This window comes from Octopus sinensis, linkage group LG27 (assembly GCF_006345805.1).
Source record: "Octopus sinensis linkage group LG27, ASM634580v1, whole genome shotgun sequence".
In the NCBI taxonomy this organism is placed as follows: Eukaryota; Metazoa; Mollusca; class Cephalopoda; order Octopoda; family Octopodidae; genus Octopus; species Octopus sinensis.
In genome coordinates, this window is record NC_043023.1 from 20,032,147 (window position 1) to 20,051,935 (window position 19,789).

The 19,789-nt window shown below is 42.3% G+C and overlaps 1 protein-coding gene across 1 annotated transcript in view; it reads right to left on the reverse strand.

The window, feature by feature from the left end:
• Nucleotides 1-19,513, reverse strand: part of LOC118768255 — a 35,413-nt gene extending 15,900 nt beyond the window's left edge. Inside the window, exons 1-7 of the mRNA XM_036514365.1 lie at nt 19,480-19,513; nt 16,288-16,396; nt 14,406-14,659; nt 11,476-11,505; nt 10,688-10,789; nt 8,593-8,644; nt 2,768-2,924 (exon numbers count right to left, since the gene is read on the reverse strand). Coding sequence (XP_036370258.1) covers nt 2,768-2,924; nt 8,593-8,644; nt 10,688-10,789; nt 11,476-11,505; nt 14,406-14,659; nt 16,288-16,381 — 689 coding nt within the window. The 5' untranslated portion in view covers nt 16,382-16,396; nt 19,480-19,513. The remainder of the gene's footprint in view (nt 1-2,767; nt 2,925-8,592; nt 8,645-10,687; nt 10,790-11,475; nt 11,506-14,405; nt 14,660-16,287; nt 16,397-19,479) is intronic.
• Between the last annotated feature and the right edge of the window lie 276 nt (nt 19,514-19,789).

Below are 19,789 nucleotides of genomic sequence, written 5' to 3' on the forward strand. Positions count from 1 at the left end.
AATCTCCCTCAAATCACACCCTACTCTCTTATCTATGTATATATGTATGTATGAGCCAATGAGGGAGACCTCTACATGGTAGCTAGACCTGGTAGAAATAGCAGCCAAATCTCCCTCAAATCACACCCTACTCTCTTATCTATGTATATATGTATGTATGAGCCAATGAGGGAGACCTCTACATGGTAGCTAGACCTGGTAGAAATAGCAGCCAAATCTTCCTCAAATCACACCCTACTCTCTTATCTATGTATATATGTATGAGCCAATGGGGGAGACCTCTACATGGTGGTTAGACCTGCTAGAAATAGCAGCCAAATCCCCCTCAAATCACACCCTACTCTCTTATCTATGTATATATGTATGTATGAGCCAATGAGGGAGACCTCTACATGGTAGCTAGACCTGGTAGAAATAGCAGCCGAATCTCCCTCAAATCACACCCTACTCTCTTATCTATGTATATATGTATGTATGAGCCAATGAGAGAGACCTCTACATGGTAGCTAGACCCGGTAGAAATAACAGCCAAATCCCCCTCATATCACACCCTACTCTCTTATCTATGTATGTATGAGCCAATGGGGGAGACCTCTACATGGTAGCTAGACCTGCTAGAAATAGCAGCCAAATCTCCCTCAAATCACACCCTACTCTCTTATGTATGTATATATGTATGTATGAGCCAATGGGGGAGACCTCTACATGGTAGCTAGATCTGCTAGAAATAGCAGCCAAATCTCCCTCAAATCACACCCTACTCTCTTATCTATGTATGTATGAGCCAATGGGGGAGACCTCTACATGGTAGCTAGACCTGCTAGAAATAGCAGCCAAATCTCCCTCAAATCACACCCTACTCTCTTATCTATGTATATATGTATGTATGAGCCAATGGGTGAGACCTCTACATGGTAGCTAGACCTGGTAGAAATAGCAGCCAAATCTCCCTCAAATTACACCCTACTCTCTTATCTATGTATATATGTATGTATGAGCCAATGGGGGAGACCTCTACATGGTGGCTAGACCTGCTAGAAATAGCAGCCAAATCTCTCTCAAATCACACCCTACTCTCTTATCTATGTATATATGTATGTATGAGCCAATGAGGGAGACCTCTACATGGTAGCTAGACCTGGTAGAAATAGCAGCCAAATCTCCCTCAAATCACCCTACTCTCTTATCTATGTATATATGTATGAGCCAATGGGGGAGACCTCTACATGGTGGTTAGACCTGCTAGAAATAGCAGCCAAATCCCCCTCAAATCACACCCTACTCTCTTATCTATGTATTTATGTATGAGCCAATGAGGGATGCCTCTACATGGTGGCTAGACCTTGTAGAAATAGCAGCCAAATCTCCCTCAAATCACACCCTACTCTCTTATCTATGTATTTATGTATGAGCCAATGAGGGATGCCTCTACATGGAGGCTAGACCATGTAGAAATAGCTGCCAAATATCTCCTAAAAAACATCCTACTGTTTAAAAAGAAGAACTACATTGGGCAATGTAGTTCTAGATATACAAAAAGACATGATGGCCTCAGATGGATCCCCTTAGATTTAGTGATAAGGTTTGCAAGCAGTATTACACTTGAGACAACACCCACTTTTCTACATGCATACATATCACCGTGATCACCGTGACCGACCAGGGTATCAGATGTTGCTACACATCGCTGGTCACAATGCGCTTCGCATTGTTTTAGCCTTTAAATGACGCCATCCCGCTGGCTAAGCAAGCAGGCCAACAGAAGAAAGGGTGAGAGAAAGTTGTGGTGAAAGAGTACAGTAGGGATCGCCGCCACCCCCCTGCCGGAGCCTCGTGGAGCTTTAGGTGTTTTCGCTTAATATACACTCACTACGCCTGGTCTGGGAATCAAAACCGCGATCCTACGACTACGAGTCCGCAGCCCTAACCACTGGGCCATTGCGCCATATATATGCATGTGGAATAAGCTGCCGGACGAGATAGTGAAGATGCCGATGACCGCTCGGTTCAAAGTCTCTCTTGACCAGAAATGGCCTGAACTCTTTGTATGACCACCCTCTCTGTACATAACTCCATGTCCCCCAACATGGCCTTGCTTTTTGCTTTTTGAGCCAAAAAATTAACTTAACTTAACATATATGTGTACGTATATATGTGTATATGTATATATATATATATCATCATCATCATCATCATCATTTAGCATCTGCTTTCCATGCCAGCATGGATTGAACAGTTTGACGGGAGCTGGCCAGAGCTGCATCACGCTTCTGTCTGTTTTGGCACGGGTTTTATGGCTGGATGTCCTTCTTAACACTAAACGCTTCAAAGTGTGGGACCCAGTGCTTTTTATGTGGGCCCTGCACTGATAGGATCACCAAGTGACTTTGAGAGGAGGGGAACCTCGTGTCAGGTGATGAAAGATTAGAGTGTGACAGAGAGGCAGAATCAGGTGTGTTGCTGTAGAGGAAATACAGGGTTAACCAGTCAGAGTGTGTGTGTGTGTGTGTGTCTATGTGGCTGTATTTGTCCTGCTTGGCAACTGGTGTTGGTATGTTTACATCCCCGCAACTTAACGGTTTAGTAAAAAAAAAAGGTACCCAGCTTAAAAAAAATAAGTACCATGGTTGGTTCATTTGACTAAAATTTGTCAAGGCATTGCCCCAGCATGGCCGCGGTCCAATGACTGAGACAAGTAAAAGAATGAAACGTATGCATGTATGATTCTATGTGCAAGTGTGAGGTGGAGACATATGTATCAACTCACCTCTGACTCGTCTCTCTGTTACCATGGTAACCATGCTGGCTGCCGTCATCGCTCTCTGTGATGGTGATGACATCCCTCGGGTCAGAAGTAATGTTGAGAATCTTCTTGAGATCAGAGTCAGCTTTATCTTGGACAGACTTTGGAATAGGTGGACAAACTGAAGAGAGAAAAGACCCAAAATACATAAACATGGCAGACAAAATAAATAAATAAATCAATAGGCGCAGGAGTGGCTGTGTGGTAAGTAGCTTGCTAACCAACCACATGGTTCCGGGTTCAGTCCCACTGCGTGGCATCTTGGGCAAGTGTCTTCTGCTATAGCCTCGGGCCGACCAAAGCCTTGTGAGTGGATTTGGTAGACGAAAACTGAAAGAAGCCTGTTGTATATATGTATATATATATATATATGTGTATGTGTGTCTGTGTTCGTCCCCCTAGCATTGCTTGACAACCGATGCTGGTGTGTTTACGTCCCCGTCACTTAGCGGTTCGGCAAAAGAGACCGATAGAATAAGTACTGGGCTTACAAAGAATAAGTCCTGGGGTCGATTTGCTCGACTAAAGGCGGTGCTCCAGCATGGCCGCAGTCAAATGACTGAAACAAGTAAAAGAGTAAAAGAGTAATTGTGTACAGTGCTCAGGTGCACTACAACTCATCTAAAGTGTAAATATAATCAGGTGTAGTTTCGGCGGATTTCGGAAAGCATGAAGGCCTTAAAGGATGCAGTGTCATGGCAGTCAACAACTGATGCAGGCAGTTTATTCCATGCTTCAGCAACTCTGAGCGTGAAAATATGTTTCCGAAAGTCATGGGAGCTGTGCTGTTTTCTGACTTTGTAGGCATGTCCACGTGTGTTAGACACATGGAGATCAAAAAGGTGTTCAGTGTTGTTGTTGGTGAGGTGGTTGATAACTTTGTGGGTGTTTACCAAGTCCATCGCCAGACGCCGGAGCTTCAGTGAATCCATGCCCAGGGAAACAAAGCGCTCAGAGTATGGTAGGTGTCTGATGGAGGGTATGCGTTTGGTTGCACATCTCTGAACAGATTCCAGGAGGTCAATGTTCTGAGCAAGATAGGGGTTCCAAACTGATGATGCGAATTCCAAGTGTGGTCGTACCATAGCTGTATACAGTTTTAAATAGATGGCTGGAGTGCGGCTAACAAAACCATTTCATTAAACAAACTCTCCTTCCTTCTTCCTCAAGAATCATAACACATAGTACAAGAGAGATTTGGTTGCTATTTTTAAATAGATGGCTGAAGAGCGGCTAACAAAAGTCTTGCTGAGTGATGCCAAGACACCCTCGGCCTTCTTGACAATTTTAGAGATATGTATAGGTGCTGCAGTGGTTGTGTGGTAAAAAGCTTGCTTCCCGACCACATAGTTTCGAGTTCAGTCCTGCCGTGAGCTACCTTAGGCAGGTGTCTTCTACTACAGCCTCAGACTGACCAATGCATTCTGAGTGGATGCGTGTGTGTGTATTAATAAATACATAAACTGTTTCATGATTAAAAAGGGATTTATTTCCATGGGTTATAAGTTCACTACATAAAAATGTAAGCAAGTGCTATGTATTGCTTGTAAAGGGGGGTAAAGACCCCCTTCGGTCATGAATGACCATGGGATTGCACCTAGAAAGTTACCCTCCTAGACACAAGTCCGGGCAAGGTTGTTTTATGGAAGACCAGCAGTCGCCCATGCATACCGGCCTCTCCTCTCCACGTCACCAGTGTTATCCAAGGGAAAGGCAAAGGGGCCGATACAGCTTGGCACCTGTGACGTCGCAACTCATTTCTACAGCTGAGTGAACTGGAGCAACGTGAAATAAAGTTCCTTGCTCAAGAACACAACACGCAGCCCGGTCCGGGATTCGAGCTCACAACCTCACAATCGTAAGCTCGACGCCCTAACCACTGAGCCATGCGCCTTCATACGCCACACTTTAGTACTGCTGAAGTGGATTGGCCTGCTGGAGTCATGTGTTGGTGCCACATAAAAAGGGCCCATGAAGGCGCATGTACAGAACACATATTAAAGATGAATATGTTTGTGTGTGTGCGTGAATCATTCAGAACAGTAGACTGTAGGCATTTCTTTGTCGTCTCCAAAACGTGGGGTGTCTGCTGCTGTGTCAGCTCCGATTGTGTCCCTTTCTCTGTTTTTCCCTTTGTATTTATAACTAGCAGTATCGCCCGGCGTTGCTTGGGTTTGTAAGGGAAATAACTATATAAGCATTTTTAGTGAGTTATAGCCAAAAAATAGCAAAAAATGCATTAAAAATGGAATAAAAAATGATGGTAATTTTTTTTTTAATCGTTGACTCATCGTAGACATTTTTAGAGAGTTACTTCCCTTATATAATAGCGAAAAATGCATTAAAATGGAATAAAAAATGATGGTAAATTTTTTTAAAATCGTAGACTCATCTTAGATGTGCGCTAATACCCAGTCGGGCTCGATATGAATCACGACTATAAGATACCCGAATTTGGTTAAACTGCACCGCAAAATGTGGGAGTAGTTAGGAATCTAAATCGAAGGGGACAGACACTCACACAACTACAGTTTTATATATATAGATATTTCAAACAGCTAGAAAGATAGACATATTGCAACAGATAGACATACTAAGTAGGTCAACGCGTGTCCAGTTGAACTTCACCTGACTTAGCTCAGGTCGTAGGTCAAAGGGAGATGATCAATCACTTTTTGACAGAACAAAGGATCTTTAAATTTCGTGCCTATACATGCATTGGTGTTTGACGACCGATGATTTTTGGATTTGATTTCGAATCCAAGCTTAGAGAAGGAAGTGCTAACTCTTATACATTCTTAGTGGATTTGGTACTTGGAAACTGAAAGAAGCCCGTCGTATGTATGTCTGTGTTTGTTCCCCCATCACCACTTAACGACCGGTGTTGGTTTGTTTACATTCCTGTCACTAAGAGGTTCAGGAAAAGAGATGACAGAACACGGACCAAGCTTAGAAAATAAGTCCTGGGGTGGATTCGTTCAACCAAAAATTTTGACGGTGCCCCACCATGGCTACCATATAATCACTGAAACAAGATATATATATAATATATATATATATACACACACACATACATACATACATATATACATACATACATATATATATATATATATATTATATATATATATATATATATAATATATATATATATATCATCATCATCATCATCATCGTTTAACATCCGTTTTCCATACTAGCATGGGTTGGACGGTTCAACTGGGGTCTGGGAAGCCAGGGGCTGCACCAGGCTCATATATATATATATATATATATATGAGCCGCACGGGCCTTTGTTTTTGGAATCTCCACTTACAGAAAATGGAAAAAACAGTCTTTGATTGCCATTTCTAATTCCTTCGGTATGAGGCGAAACAGCCTGCTGCTAGCCCTCTTATTTACTTTACTATATACTGAACCTTACAAAGTTCCTGACGATAAATTTGTCGTATTTACATACCGAAATTTACCGGTAAATAATTGTTGGTTACATGAAAAACCACAGAAAAATTATTTACCATTTTTATTGTATATATATGTATATATATATATATATATATATATATATATATATATAATATATATATATATATATATATATATATATATATATATATGTATGTATATATATATATATATATATATATATATATATATATATATATATATATATATATATGTATGTATATATATATATATATATATATATATATATATATATGTATATATATATATATATATATAAATATCACTGTGATCACCATGACCGACCAGGCTATCAGATGTTGTTATACATCGCTGGTCACAATGCGCTTCGCATTGTTTTAGCCTTCAAATGACGCCACCCCACTGGCTAAGCGATTAGGCCAACAGAAGAAAGAATGAGAGAAAGTTGTGGCGAAGGAGTACAGCAGGGATCACCACCACCTCCTGCTGGAGCCTCGTGGAGCTTTAGGTGTTTTCGCTCAATAAACACTTACAACACCCAGTCTGGGAATCGAAACCGCGATCCTACAACCGCGAGTCTGCTGCCCTAACCACTGGGCCATTGCACCTCCACACACACACACATATATATATGTATGTATGTATGTATATATACATGATTACCATCATCATCATCATCATCATCATCATCATTAATGACCCTTTTCCATGCTGGCTTGGGTTGGATGGTTTGGCCAGACTTGGCAAGCTGGGGCTGCACCAGGTTTCCCTCTGATTAGGTATGGTTTCTACAGCTGAACGTCCGCCAACCACTTTGCTGAGTGGACTGGGCCCTTTTTATGTGGCACCAGCACAGGGCTCCAGCAGGCCAATCCACTTCAGCAGTACTAAATTTAATGGCCCCGAAAGTATCAAAAGAAAAGTTGACCGTGGCAGAATTTGAACTCAGAATGTGAAGACAGATGAAATACCTATTTCTTTACTACCCACAAGGGGCTAAACACAAAGGGGACAAACAAGGACAGACAAACGGATTAAGTTGATTATATCTACCCCAGTGCACAACTGGTACTTATTTAATCGACCCCGAAAGGATGAAAGGTGAAGTCGACCTCGGCAGAATTTGAACTCAGAACATAGCGGCAGAAGAAATACCTATTTCTTTACTACCCACAAGGGGCTAAACACAGAGGGGACAAACAAGGACAGACAAACGGATTAAGTTGATTATATCTACCCCAGTGCACAACTGGTACTTATTTAATCGACCCCGAAAGGATGAAAGGTGAAGTCGACCTCGGCAGAATTTGAACTCAGAACATAGCGGCAGAAGAAATACCTATTTCTTTACTACCCACAAGGGGCTAAACACAAAGGGGACAAACAAGGACAGACAAACGGATTAAGTTGATTATATCTACCCCAGTGCACAACTGGTACTTATTTAATCGACCCCGAAGGATGAAAGGTGAAGTCGACCTCGCAGAATTTGAACTCAAACATAGCGGCAGAAGAAATACCTATTTCTTTACTACCCACAAGGGGCTAAACACAGAGGGGACAAACAATGACAGACAAACGGATTAAGTTGATTACATCTACCCCAGTGCGTAACTGGTACTTATTTAATCGACCCCGAAAGGATGAAAGGTGAAGTCGACCTCGGCAGAATTTGAACTCAGAACATGCGGCAGACGAAATACCTATTTCTTTACTACCCACAAGGGCTACACAGAGGGGACAAACAAGGACAGACAAACGGATAAGTTGATACTCTACCCCAGTGTGTAACTAGTACTTATTTAATCGACCCCGAAGGATGAAAGGCGAAGTCGATCTCGGCAGAATTTGAACTCAGAACTAGCGGCAGACGAATACCTATTTCTTACTACCCACGAGGGCTAAACACAAAGGGGACAAACAAGACAGACAAACGGATTAAGTTGATTATATCTACCCCAGTGCACAACTGGTACTTATTTAATCGACCCCGAAAGGATGAAAGGCGAAGTCGACCTCGGCAGAATTTGAACTCAGAACATAGCGGCAGACGAAATACCTATTTCTTTACTACCCACAAGGGGCTAAACACAGAGGGGACAGACAAGGACAGACAGACGGATTAAGCCGATTACATCGACCCCAGTGCGCAACTGGTACTTATTTAATCGACCCCGAAAGGATGAAAGGCAAAGTCGACCTCAGCGGAATTTGAACTCAGAACGTAACGGCAGACGAAATACTGCTAAGCATTTCGTCCGGCGCTCTAACGTCTCTGCCAACTCATTGCCTTCACTTCCTTAATAACAACAACAATAATAAATTAAGAAGCTCATAATTACCCCGTGCAATTCTCTCTGATTTCCTTCCTCTGTTGAAGATACCCAGGTATTTCTAGAAAAGAACAACAAGAAGATTAATCATAACAACAACAACAGCAGCAGTAAACAAAAGGAGGGAACCAACATAGGAAAGGAGCCACTATGCAATGACTTCAACTTGCTAGAAATAGCAGCTAAATTCCCTCGAATCACAATAGCCCGACTTAAAACAAGGACACATTGGGCATTGTATACATTGGACCCAAAGTGGTCCCTGTATAAAGGAAAAACAACAAAAAGAAACTGAAATGGTACTCAAACGCAGGTGTAATTATTAACATTTTTAACAAGGCTGTCTGTATATCCTGCCCTGCAATGTTGTTATGACCAAGGTACTCAATAAAGGTGCTATTATCATTTGTGACAAGGTACTTTGCATATCCTGCCCTGCGATGTTGGGATCTTTTCGGTTTGAACGGCAGTTTTTTAAAAATAATTTCCATGTAACTAAACACTTTTAAACTTCGGTTTCGCAAAAGAGACCGATAGAATAAGTCCTGGGCTCAATTTGTTCAACTAAAAACCCTTGAAGATGGTGCCCCAGTATGGCTACAGAGCATCGGCTCCGGGGTCATTCCAAAAAGCTCTATCTGCGACGATTTCATCTCAATCGAAGGAGAGGGGCTTTCTCCATCCGGGTTGCGGATCCGTGGAATAAGCTGCCAGATGAGATGGTGAAGATGCCGACGACCGCTCGGTTCAAAGTCCCCCTTGACCACAAGTGGCCTGAACTCTTTACATGAACACCGCCTGGCACCTGTGCAGGTGGCACGTAAAAAGCACCCACTACACTCACGGAGTGGTTGGCGTTAGGAAGGGCATCCAGCTGTAGAAACATTGCCAGATTAGACTGGAGCCTGGTGCAGCCTTCTGGCTTCCCAGAACCCTGGTCGAACCGTCCAACCCATGCTAGCATGGAGAACGGACGTTAAACGATGATGATGATGATGATGACCACCCTGTACATAACTCCACGTCCCCCTACATGGCCTTGCTTTTTGCTTTTTGAGCCAAAAATTAACTAACTAACCACCCAACTCATGCCAACATGGTCTCAAGAATTTGTCTTATGAAGAAAGGCTGAAGACGCTCGACCTTTATTCTCTAGAAAAACGACGACACCATGGTGATCTCATTCTTTCTCACAACATCATAAGCGGAAAGTGTAACCTCTCGAAAGAGCTGTTCTTCACTCCTGCTCCAGGGCGTCGGCTGTGGGGATCATTCCGAAAAGCTCTATCTGCGACGATTTCATCTCAATCGAAGGAGAGGAGCTTTCTCCGTCCAGGTTGCGGATCCGTGGAATAAGCTGCTGGACGAGATGGTGAAGATGCCGACGACCGCTCGGTTCAAAGTCTCCCTTGACCAGAAATGGCCTGAACTCTTTACATGAACACCACCCTATACATAACTCCATGTCCCCCTAGACAACGCCATGGTGATCTCATTCTTGCTCACAACATCATAAGCGGAAAGTGTAACCTCTCGAAAGAGCTGTTCTTCACTCCTACTCCAGAGCGTCGGCTGCGGGGTCACTCTGAAAAGCTCTATCTGCGACGATTTCATCTCAATTGAAGGAGAGGGGCTTTCTCCGTCCGGGTTGCAGATCCGTGGAATAAGCTGCCAGACGAGATGGTGAAGATGCCGACGACCGCTCGGTTCAAAGTCTCCCTTGACCACAAGTGGCCTGAACTCTTTACAAGAACACTACCCTATACATAACTCCATGTCCCCCTACATGGCCTTGCTTTTTTGCTTTTTGATCCAAAAAATTAACTAACTAACTAACTAACTAAAAGACTGAAACAATTAAAAGATAAACGATAAAAGATAAAATGCATATACAATGGGCTTCTTTCAGTTTCCATCTGCCAAGTCCACTCACAAGGCTTTGGTCAGCCCAAGACTATAGTAGAAGACACTTGCCCAAGGTGCCATGCAGTGGGACTGAACCCAGAGACATGCGGATGAGAGGCCAACTTCTGAACCATATACTCGTTAATATTAAACGACTCAAATTAATTAAACCGTAACAAAGCACCAATCGGGTACTCACCGTGATTCTATTCTCAGCTATTATACTGATCTTCTTTTCAGGGGATCTGACCCTTCGTGATGCTGTGTTGCAAGAAACCATGTTGTTAATCTTGGTCATTTGCTGAGAAAAGAGAGAAATCATATTGAACCAGATCAATATTCAATTACAAAACAGCATTGGTGCCACTGTAAAGTGTTTGGCATTCGGAAGGGCACCCAGCTTGCCCTGAACACAATGAAAACCCCCTAGAAACCTCTTAAAGGTTTGCAAACTTCTTGAGACCCCTTAAAACATTACAAACCCCTCAAACTCATTAAAACAATGTAAACTCCATGAAACCCTTTAAAACATGGCAAACCCCTTGACTTCTCTTCAAAAACTACAAAATGTTTGAAATTTCTTAAAACAGTGCAAAAACCCTTCAAACTGCTTATTACCTCACAAAACCCTTGAAATTCCCTTAAAACTTTCCAAACCCCTAGATACTCCTTAAAACACTGCAAACCCCTTCAAACTCCTTAAAACTCTGTAAACTCCTTAAAATACAGAAAAATCTTTGAAACCCTTTAAATCTTTTCAAATCCCTTGATACTCCTTAAAATACTGTAAACCCACTCAAACTCCTTAAAATACTGCAAATCCCTTCAAAATCCTGAAAATAATGTAAATCCCTTGAAACCCTTTAAAGCTTTGCAAACTCCTTGATACTCCTTAAAACAGTGCAAATCCCTTAAGCCCCCTTGAAACAATGCAAACCCTTTAAAACACCACAAATATTCAAGTAAAACAGAGAGTGGAGCACTTACAGAGATGTATTTCTTTAAGCATCCAGTGTTCTGGAAAGAAAGGGAACAAGAAAGGGAACAAGAATGAGAAATTAATTAATTAATGACACTAATGAGTCATGGTATGGTTGCTGTTGTTATGATATAACTATAATCACAACGGTGGGGGCTCTGAAAGGGGTCGCAGAGAGTAGCGTCCCCCGACTTTCTGAGCTAGTCTTCCACTACATTTCTTAAAAATTGTGGTAGAGGCCTTGGTCTCAGGACCACTCATCATCATCATCATCATCGTTTAGCATCCGTTCTCCATGCTAGCATGGGTTGGACGGTTCGACTAGGGTCTGGGAAGCCAGGGGCTGCACCAGATTCCAGTCTGATCTGGCAGTGTTTCTACAGCTGGATGCCCTTCCTAACGCCAACCACTCCGTGAGTGTAGTGGGTACTTTTTTTTTATGTGCCACTGGCACAGGTGCCAGTTGAGGCTGGCAATGGCCACGATTGTTTGGTGCTTTTTATGTGCCACCAGCACGGAAGCCAGTCAAGGCAGCGCTGGTGTTGGCCACGTTTGGATGGTGCTTTTTACGTGCCACTGGCACAGGGATCACAACTACAATTTCCATTGAGTTTTGATGTTGATATACTAGAAACTGAGGTTGGGTAAGCAAGGGTATGCTCCCCGTAGAAAATCCAGCTCCAAAAAAAGCCTCGTGATAGCAAAGGAGAATGGGCACCAGCCAGCCCAAAGGTTGGGGTGGGCTGCACCTACCTACCGCTTTTTCTATGGCATTGAGGTAGATCTGGATACCCTCATTAACGGGGACAAAACCCAGATTTAAAACACTGGATGATAATGAAACAATAAGATTTGTATTATAATGTGATTGTTAGGGGTGGCAAGCTGGCAGAATCGTTAGCATGCCAGGTGAAATGCTTAGTGGCATTTCATCTGTCCTTAAGTTCTGAGGTCAAATTGCGCCGAGGTCAACTTTGCTTTTCATCTTTCCAGGGTCAATGAAATAAGTACCAGTTATGCACTGGGGCTCTCTCACCTCAAATTTCAACCTTTGTGCCTATAGTAGAAGGGATTATGATGTCACTATAATTAAGATGTCATAACTGCAATATTATTTAAGATGGTGAGCTGGCAGAATTGTCAGCACCTTGGACAAAATGCTTAGCAGCATTTGAGTCTATGTTCTGACTGGCCTCTGTGCCGGTGGCATGTAAAAAGCACCGTTCAAGCATGATCGTTACCAGCATCGCCTTACTGGCACCTGTGCCGGTGGCATGTGTAAGAGATTCGAGCGAGGTCATTGCCAGTACCGCCTGACTGGCCCCTATGCCAGTGGCATGTAAAAGCACCCACTACACTCTCGGAGGGGTTGGCGTTAGGAAGGGCATCCAGCTGTAGAAACTCTGCCAGATCAAGATGGAAGCCTGGTGCAGCCATCTGGTTTGCCAACCCTTAGTCAAATCGTCCAACCCATGCCAGCATGGAAAGTGGACGTTAAACAATGATGATGATGATGATGATGATATATTTACATATATATCCCTTTATTATCTAAACAGGTCATATTTAGAGCCTAAATATTCTATCTGTTTTATGATCAAACTGACCAGATCAGCCCTCTCACACTTACCCTACAATGCCATTCTAAAAATAAACAATCATGGCATTGAAATCTATGAGATAATGCATGATTAATTAAAAACTGCGATTAAATAATCACATTTCAAAGAGTAATCTGGATGTGCTAAGCAGTTACACATACATAGATACACACAAACACTTACATATCTGGGCCTCACAGAGGAGAAGTGGCTGAGTTTCTTTAAGTGTTGGGCGTTTGGGCCTCATGGAGGTAATGACCGAGACCTTTGTTGAGCTTGAGAAGAAGACCCATCAAGCCAAGCAAAATCGCAGTCGTGGAAGATACTGGTGTCACACAAATTGTACCCATGCCAGTGGCACATAAAAGTACCCATTACACTGTCAGAGGAATTAAGATGGCCATCCAGCCATAGAAAACGATACTAAATCAGACTGGAGTCTGGTGCAACCTTCCAGCTTACCAGCCACAGTCAAACCGTCCAACCCATGCCAGCATGGACAATGGACATTAAATGATGATGTGGATGATGATGATGATGATGATGATATATCTCTTTGGTATTTAAACAGACCATATCTGGGGCCTAAATAAAAAGCACCATCCAAACGTGGCCGACGCCAGCGCTGCCTTGACTGGCTTCCGTGCTGGTGGCACGTAAAAAGCACTAACTAATTGTGGCCATTGCCAGCCTCGCCTGGCACCTGTGCCAATGGCACATAAAAAAAAGCACCCACTACACTCACGGGGTGGTTGGCGTTAGGAAGGGCATCCAGCTGTAGAAGCACTGCCAGATCAGACTGGAGCCTGGTACAGCCTCCTGGCTTCCCAGACCCCGGTCGAACCGTCCAACCCATGCTAGCATGGAAAATGGACGTTAAACGATAAACCTGACCAGATCAGCCTTCTCACACCTACTCTGCAATGCCATTAAAAAATAAACTATGAGATAATGCATGATTAATTCATAAACAAAGCTAACAAATAAACATTACATTTTCATCATCATCATCATCATCATCATCATCATCATCCACATCATCATTTAACGTCCATTGTCCATGCTGGCATGGGTTGGACAGTTTGACCAGGACTGGCAAGCTGGAAGGTTGCACCAGACTCCAGTCTGATTTAGTATCGTTTTCTACGGCTGGATGGCCATCTTAATTCCTCTGACAGTGTAATGGGTACTTTTATGTGCCACTGGCATGGGTGCCATTCGCGTGACCCCTGTATCTACCACAAATGCGGATTTTCTTGGCTTGATGGGTCTTCTTCTCAAGCAATAATTTGAATATGCTAAATGGTCAAAGAATTCTGAAAAGCTCTGGCACCAACCTTATATTGGTTTCTCTGTAAATTCTTCCTTTTTATTCGGACACGTTTCCTCTTGGCCATTGACTGTAGACTGGAGTCGGAGTTATTGACCGTTTCTTGGGGTATGGGGTCCTTTACAGAGCATGGAGCAGGGGATGCAGAGTTATCTTTCACTGTTGGTGCTGAGGACACCAAACAGTTTTCAGTTTGGTTTGCGCTGTTTCCAACCAAAAGAGCACCACCTTTCCCTGGAGATTTCAGCCGATCTCGAAAAACTGGGGAAAAACATTGAAAGGAAAAAAAACAACAGGATATTTGAGGTTTCACGGTTCGTTTGTGGTATTTGGGGGATTGTTTAAAGTGAGAGACATCAGCTATCATCATCGACTTCAGCATCACGGCTACCACTATCACCACCACCACCACCACACCTTTAGCAAGTGTCCCCTACTACAGCCCTGGGATAAACAAAGCGTTGAAGATATTTGAAGGATAGAAAATGGAAGAAGCCTGTCGTGTGTGTGATCAACATCATCATTCATTTAATGTCCATTTTCCATGCTGGCATGGGTTTAGATGGTTTGACAAGAATCTGATGATCTGAAGGAATGCATTGTTCTTCTCCAATGTTCACTTTGGTATGGTTTCTATGGCTGGATGCCCTTCCTAATGCCAACCATTTAGCAGAGTGTACTAGGTGCTTTTCATGTGGCACCAGCACCAGTGAGGTCTGTTTTGGTATGGTTTCTATGGCTGGATGCCCTTCCTAATGCCAACCATTTAGCAGAGTGTACTAGGTGCTTTTCATGTGGCACCAGCACCAGTGAGGTCTGCTTTGGTATGGTTTCTATGGCTGGATGCCCTTCCTAATGCCAACCATTTAACAGAGTGAACAAGATGCTTTTTTATGTGGCACCAGCACTAGTGAGGTCACACTATAACTCGCAGATCAACAAACCCAGGGAGGGAGGATGCTGCCTCTGTATGTTGGATGGTGGGAAGTTAAGGTATGAGGGAAGAGGTTGGTGTACAATATCTACACATATACACACATAAATATATATTTTATTTTTAACTACCCACAAGGGGCTAAACACAGAGGGGAAAAACAAGGACAGACAAATGGATTAAGTCGATTACATCGACCCCAGTGCGTAACTGGTACTTAATTTATCGACCCCGAAAGGATGAAAGGCAAAGTCGACCTTGGCGGAATTTGAACTCAGAACGTAACGGCAGACGAAATACGGCTACGCATTTCGCCCGGCGTGCTAACGTTTCTGCCAGCTCGCCACCTTACACACATAAAATATATATTCACACAAAGGCTTCCACATAGTCTCCATCTACCAAATTTACTCATAAGGCTTTAGTTGGACCAATGCTAGACTAGAAGATGCATACTCAAGGTGCCACAGAGTGGGGCTGAACCTAGAACCACGTGGCTGTCCCGTGGGCTTCTTAACCACAGTCATGGTTGAGAAGCTTGCTTCCCAACTTCATCGTTTCAGGTTCAAATCTTTAGTATAACAGCTTGGGCAAATAACCTAGCCTTGGGTTAACAAAAGGCTGATCAAAGACATTCAGTAAACGGAAACTGTGTGGAAGCTTGCTGAATGACCTGTTCTTGTGTTTGGATCTTAGATTTAATCAATATTTAGGTTTAACATACACACTTAGCCCTTGGGTGTTTTGGGTGATATAAACAGACATAAATGCATTTTGTTATTCTCTTTACACACAGAAAAATATAAAAGATTGTTTTGAAATATTTCAAAGCACAGGTGACAGCCTCTCCTAAGAGGACAAATACCTCTCGACCTTTTGTCCACAAAGAGAACTTATAGTAATTCCTATTTAAATCAATCACAAACCATTATTATTATCATCGTATTTTGCTCACCTTGAAGAGTAGATTCTCGTATCTTGTTGCGTAGTGATGCAGGTAAGAGGTGCTTCTTTCTCAGTATTTGCTTCTTTGTATATCTAGTTCCCATTTAGTTTCATAACACCTGATAATAGTAAGACACGACGGAGTTAGTTAGTTAGTTAGTTAGTTAGTTTTTTGGCTCAAAAAGCAAAAAGCAAGGCCATGTAGGGAGACATGGAGTTATGTACAGGGTGGTGTTCATGTAAAGAGTTCAGGCCACTTGAGGTCAAGGGAGACTTTGAACAAAGCAGTCGTCAGCATCTTCACCATCTCGTCTGGCAGCTTGTTCCACGGATCCGCAACCCGGACGGAGAACGCTCCTCTCCTTCGATTGAGATGAAATCGTCGCAGAGAGAGCTTTTCGGAATGACCCCGCAGCCGACGCTCTGGAGCAGGAGTGAAGAACAGCTCTTTCGAGAGGTTACACTTTCCGCTTATGATGCTGTGAGCAAGAATGAGATCACCACGGTTGGCCAATATCCACACTGGTTAATAAATAGGTTGGCATTATAAAATCAAAACTGTTGACAAATGGTATAAGCATCACCCTGGGCCTGTAACTGAGGGGGAAATGTAACACAAGTACAATTGGGGGTTAGTTTTGAGAACAGTTCCTTACGCACGGGTGTTTCTGAACAAGTCCATATTTGTATAGAATTTCATGTAGTTTCAGCTCACGAGCTGTGGCCATGCTGGGGCACCGCCATTATATATATATATATATATATATATATATATATATATATACGACGGGCTTCTTTCAGTTTCCGTCTACCAAATCCACTCACAAGACACTTACCCAAGGTGCCACGCAGTGGGACTGAACTCGGAACCATGTGGTTGGTAAGCAAGCTACTTACCACACAGCCACTCCTACAACTATATATATATATATATATATATATATATATATAGGCATGGTTGTGTGGTAAGAAGGTTGTTTACCAACCACATGGTTCAGGGTTCAGTCCCACTGCGTAGCACCTTAGGCAAGTGTCTTCTGCTATAGCCTCGGGCCGACCAAAGTCTTGTGAGTGGATTTGGTAGACGGAAACTGAAAGAAGCCTGTCGTATATATGTACATATATATGTGTGTGTTTGTGTGTGTGTGTGTTTGTGTGTCTGTGTTTGTCCCCCTAGCATTGCTTCACAACAGAGGCTGGTGTGTTTACGTCCCCGTCCATTAGTGGTTCAGCAAAAGAGACCGATAGAATAAGTACTGGGCTTACAAAGAATAAGTCCCGGGGTCGATTTGCTCGACTAAAGGCGGTGCTCCAGCATGGCCGCAGTCAAATGACTGAAACAAGTAAAAGAGTATATATATATATATACATATATATAGGTGTGTGTGTCCGTGTTTGTCCCCCTCCCTACAAAACCCGCTTGACAACCAGTGTTGGTATGTTTACGTCCCCGTCACTTAGAGGTTCAGCAAAAGGGAACGATACAATATGACAATATCCACCAGGATTTGAAAAAAATATTTAAAAAAAAATTTTTTTTTAAATAACAACATTCGACTAAAACATATCTTCGAAGGCGGTGCTCCAGCATGACCGCCGCAGTCTAATAACAAAACAAGTATATATATATATGTATGTATATATATATATATATGTATGTATGTATATATATGTATATATACATATATATATATATGAATATATATATGCGTGTGTGTATATAAATATATATGTATGTATATATATGTATACATATATATGTATGTATATACATATATATATATATGTATGTATATATATATATATATATATATATGGTATGATCTGTCACAAACTGCGTGGTCTCGGCATAGGCGGGAAACTTGGAGAGTGGCTGCACAACTTCCTAAAAGACAGAAAACAGGCAGTTGTGAGCAATGGAGCCACCTCCAGGGAAACGCAAATAACAAGCGGTGTCCCACAGGGCACTGTCTTGGGGCCACTGATGTTCATAGTGGCCCTTTCAGACATGCCTTCAGTTGCTACGATGACCACCCTTGCTAGCTATGCAGATGACACAAAGGTCTCCCACGCAATACAGAACCCTGAAAATATTGCGCATCTGCAACATGAGCTGGACACAATATACAGGTGGGCTGAGGACAACAACATGCAGTTTAATGCAGGTAAGTTCCAGGCCCTGCGCTACTGGCACACAAAGGTAAATGACGTGAAGACTGGATACACTGGCCCAGGAAGAATTGCAATCCCTGAGTCAAAATCAGTGCGTGACCTGGGCATTGACATGAGCAATGATGCATCTTTCCAAATGCATATTGCTAATCTGGTGATAAAATGCAGACGGCTAGCTGGATGGATTCTCCGAACTTTCAGAACAAGAGAGAAGGAGACACTGATGGTCCTATGGAAAACATTTGTCCTCAGCCGCTTGGTCACATTTGTCCTCCCAACTTTGGTCACCACACAATATAAAACAAACAGCAGAACTCGAAGCAACTCAGAGAAGCTACACAAAGAAAATCGTCTCAATGCAAAATGTCAGCTACTGGGAAAGACTGAAGGTATTAAACCTCTTCTCCCTGGAGCGGAGGCGGGAGAGATATGCAGTAATATACATCTGGAAAATCCGGGAGGGTCTTATCCCAAACTTTGGCATTCAAAGTTACTCCAACCGCAGAACGGGGCGCCGCTGCGTGGTGCCAAGGATTCCAACATCACATCAAATACAGGTCCAGATACTGCAACAGCTTGGGTTTCAGAGGACCACAGCTCTTTAACATCCTCCCTAAATGCCTGAGAGACTTACATGGTGTGGATGTGGGTTTCTTTAAAACTAAACTGGATCTCTTCTTGTTGGGAGTCCCAGATGAACCTACCTCACGACAGGAGACACGGATGCGAGCAGCAGCATCGAACTCCCTTGTTGATCAAGTGCCACGTATCAGAGGTGGATTCACAAACTTAGTGTAGCTCATTCAGCGGTGGTGCCCCAGCATGGCCGCGGCCTTCGGGCTAAAACATTTTTAAGGATTTAAGGATTTATATATATATATATACATATATATATATACATATATATATATATATATATGTATATATATATATATGTATACATATATATATATATATATATATGTATATATATGTATGTATGTATATACATACATATATACATGTAAATAAAGAAAATTCAGTATCTTACCACAATAGAACAAACGCACTGATATATATATTTATATATATATATATATATACGTGCATATATACATGGATATATATATACACACATATGTATGTATGTATGTATATTATGTATGTATGTATATAAGTATGTATGTATGTATGTATATAAGTATGTATGTATGTATGTATATAAGTATGTATGTATATAGGTATGTACGTATGTATATATATATATTTTTGCGTCAATGTATGTATATATATGTATATATATATATATATATGTATATATATATGAATCTGTGTGTATTGTTGACTCCAAAATATATCTT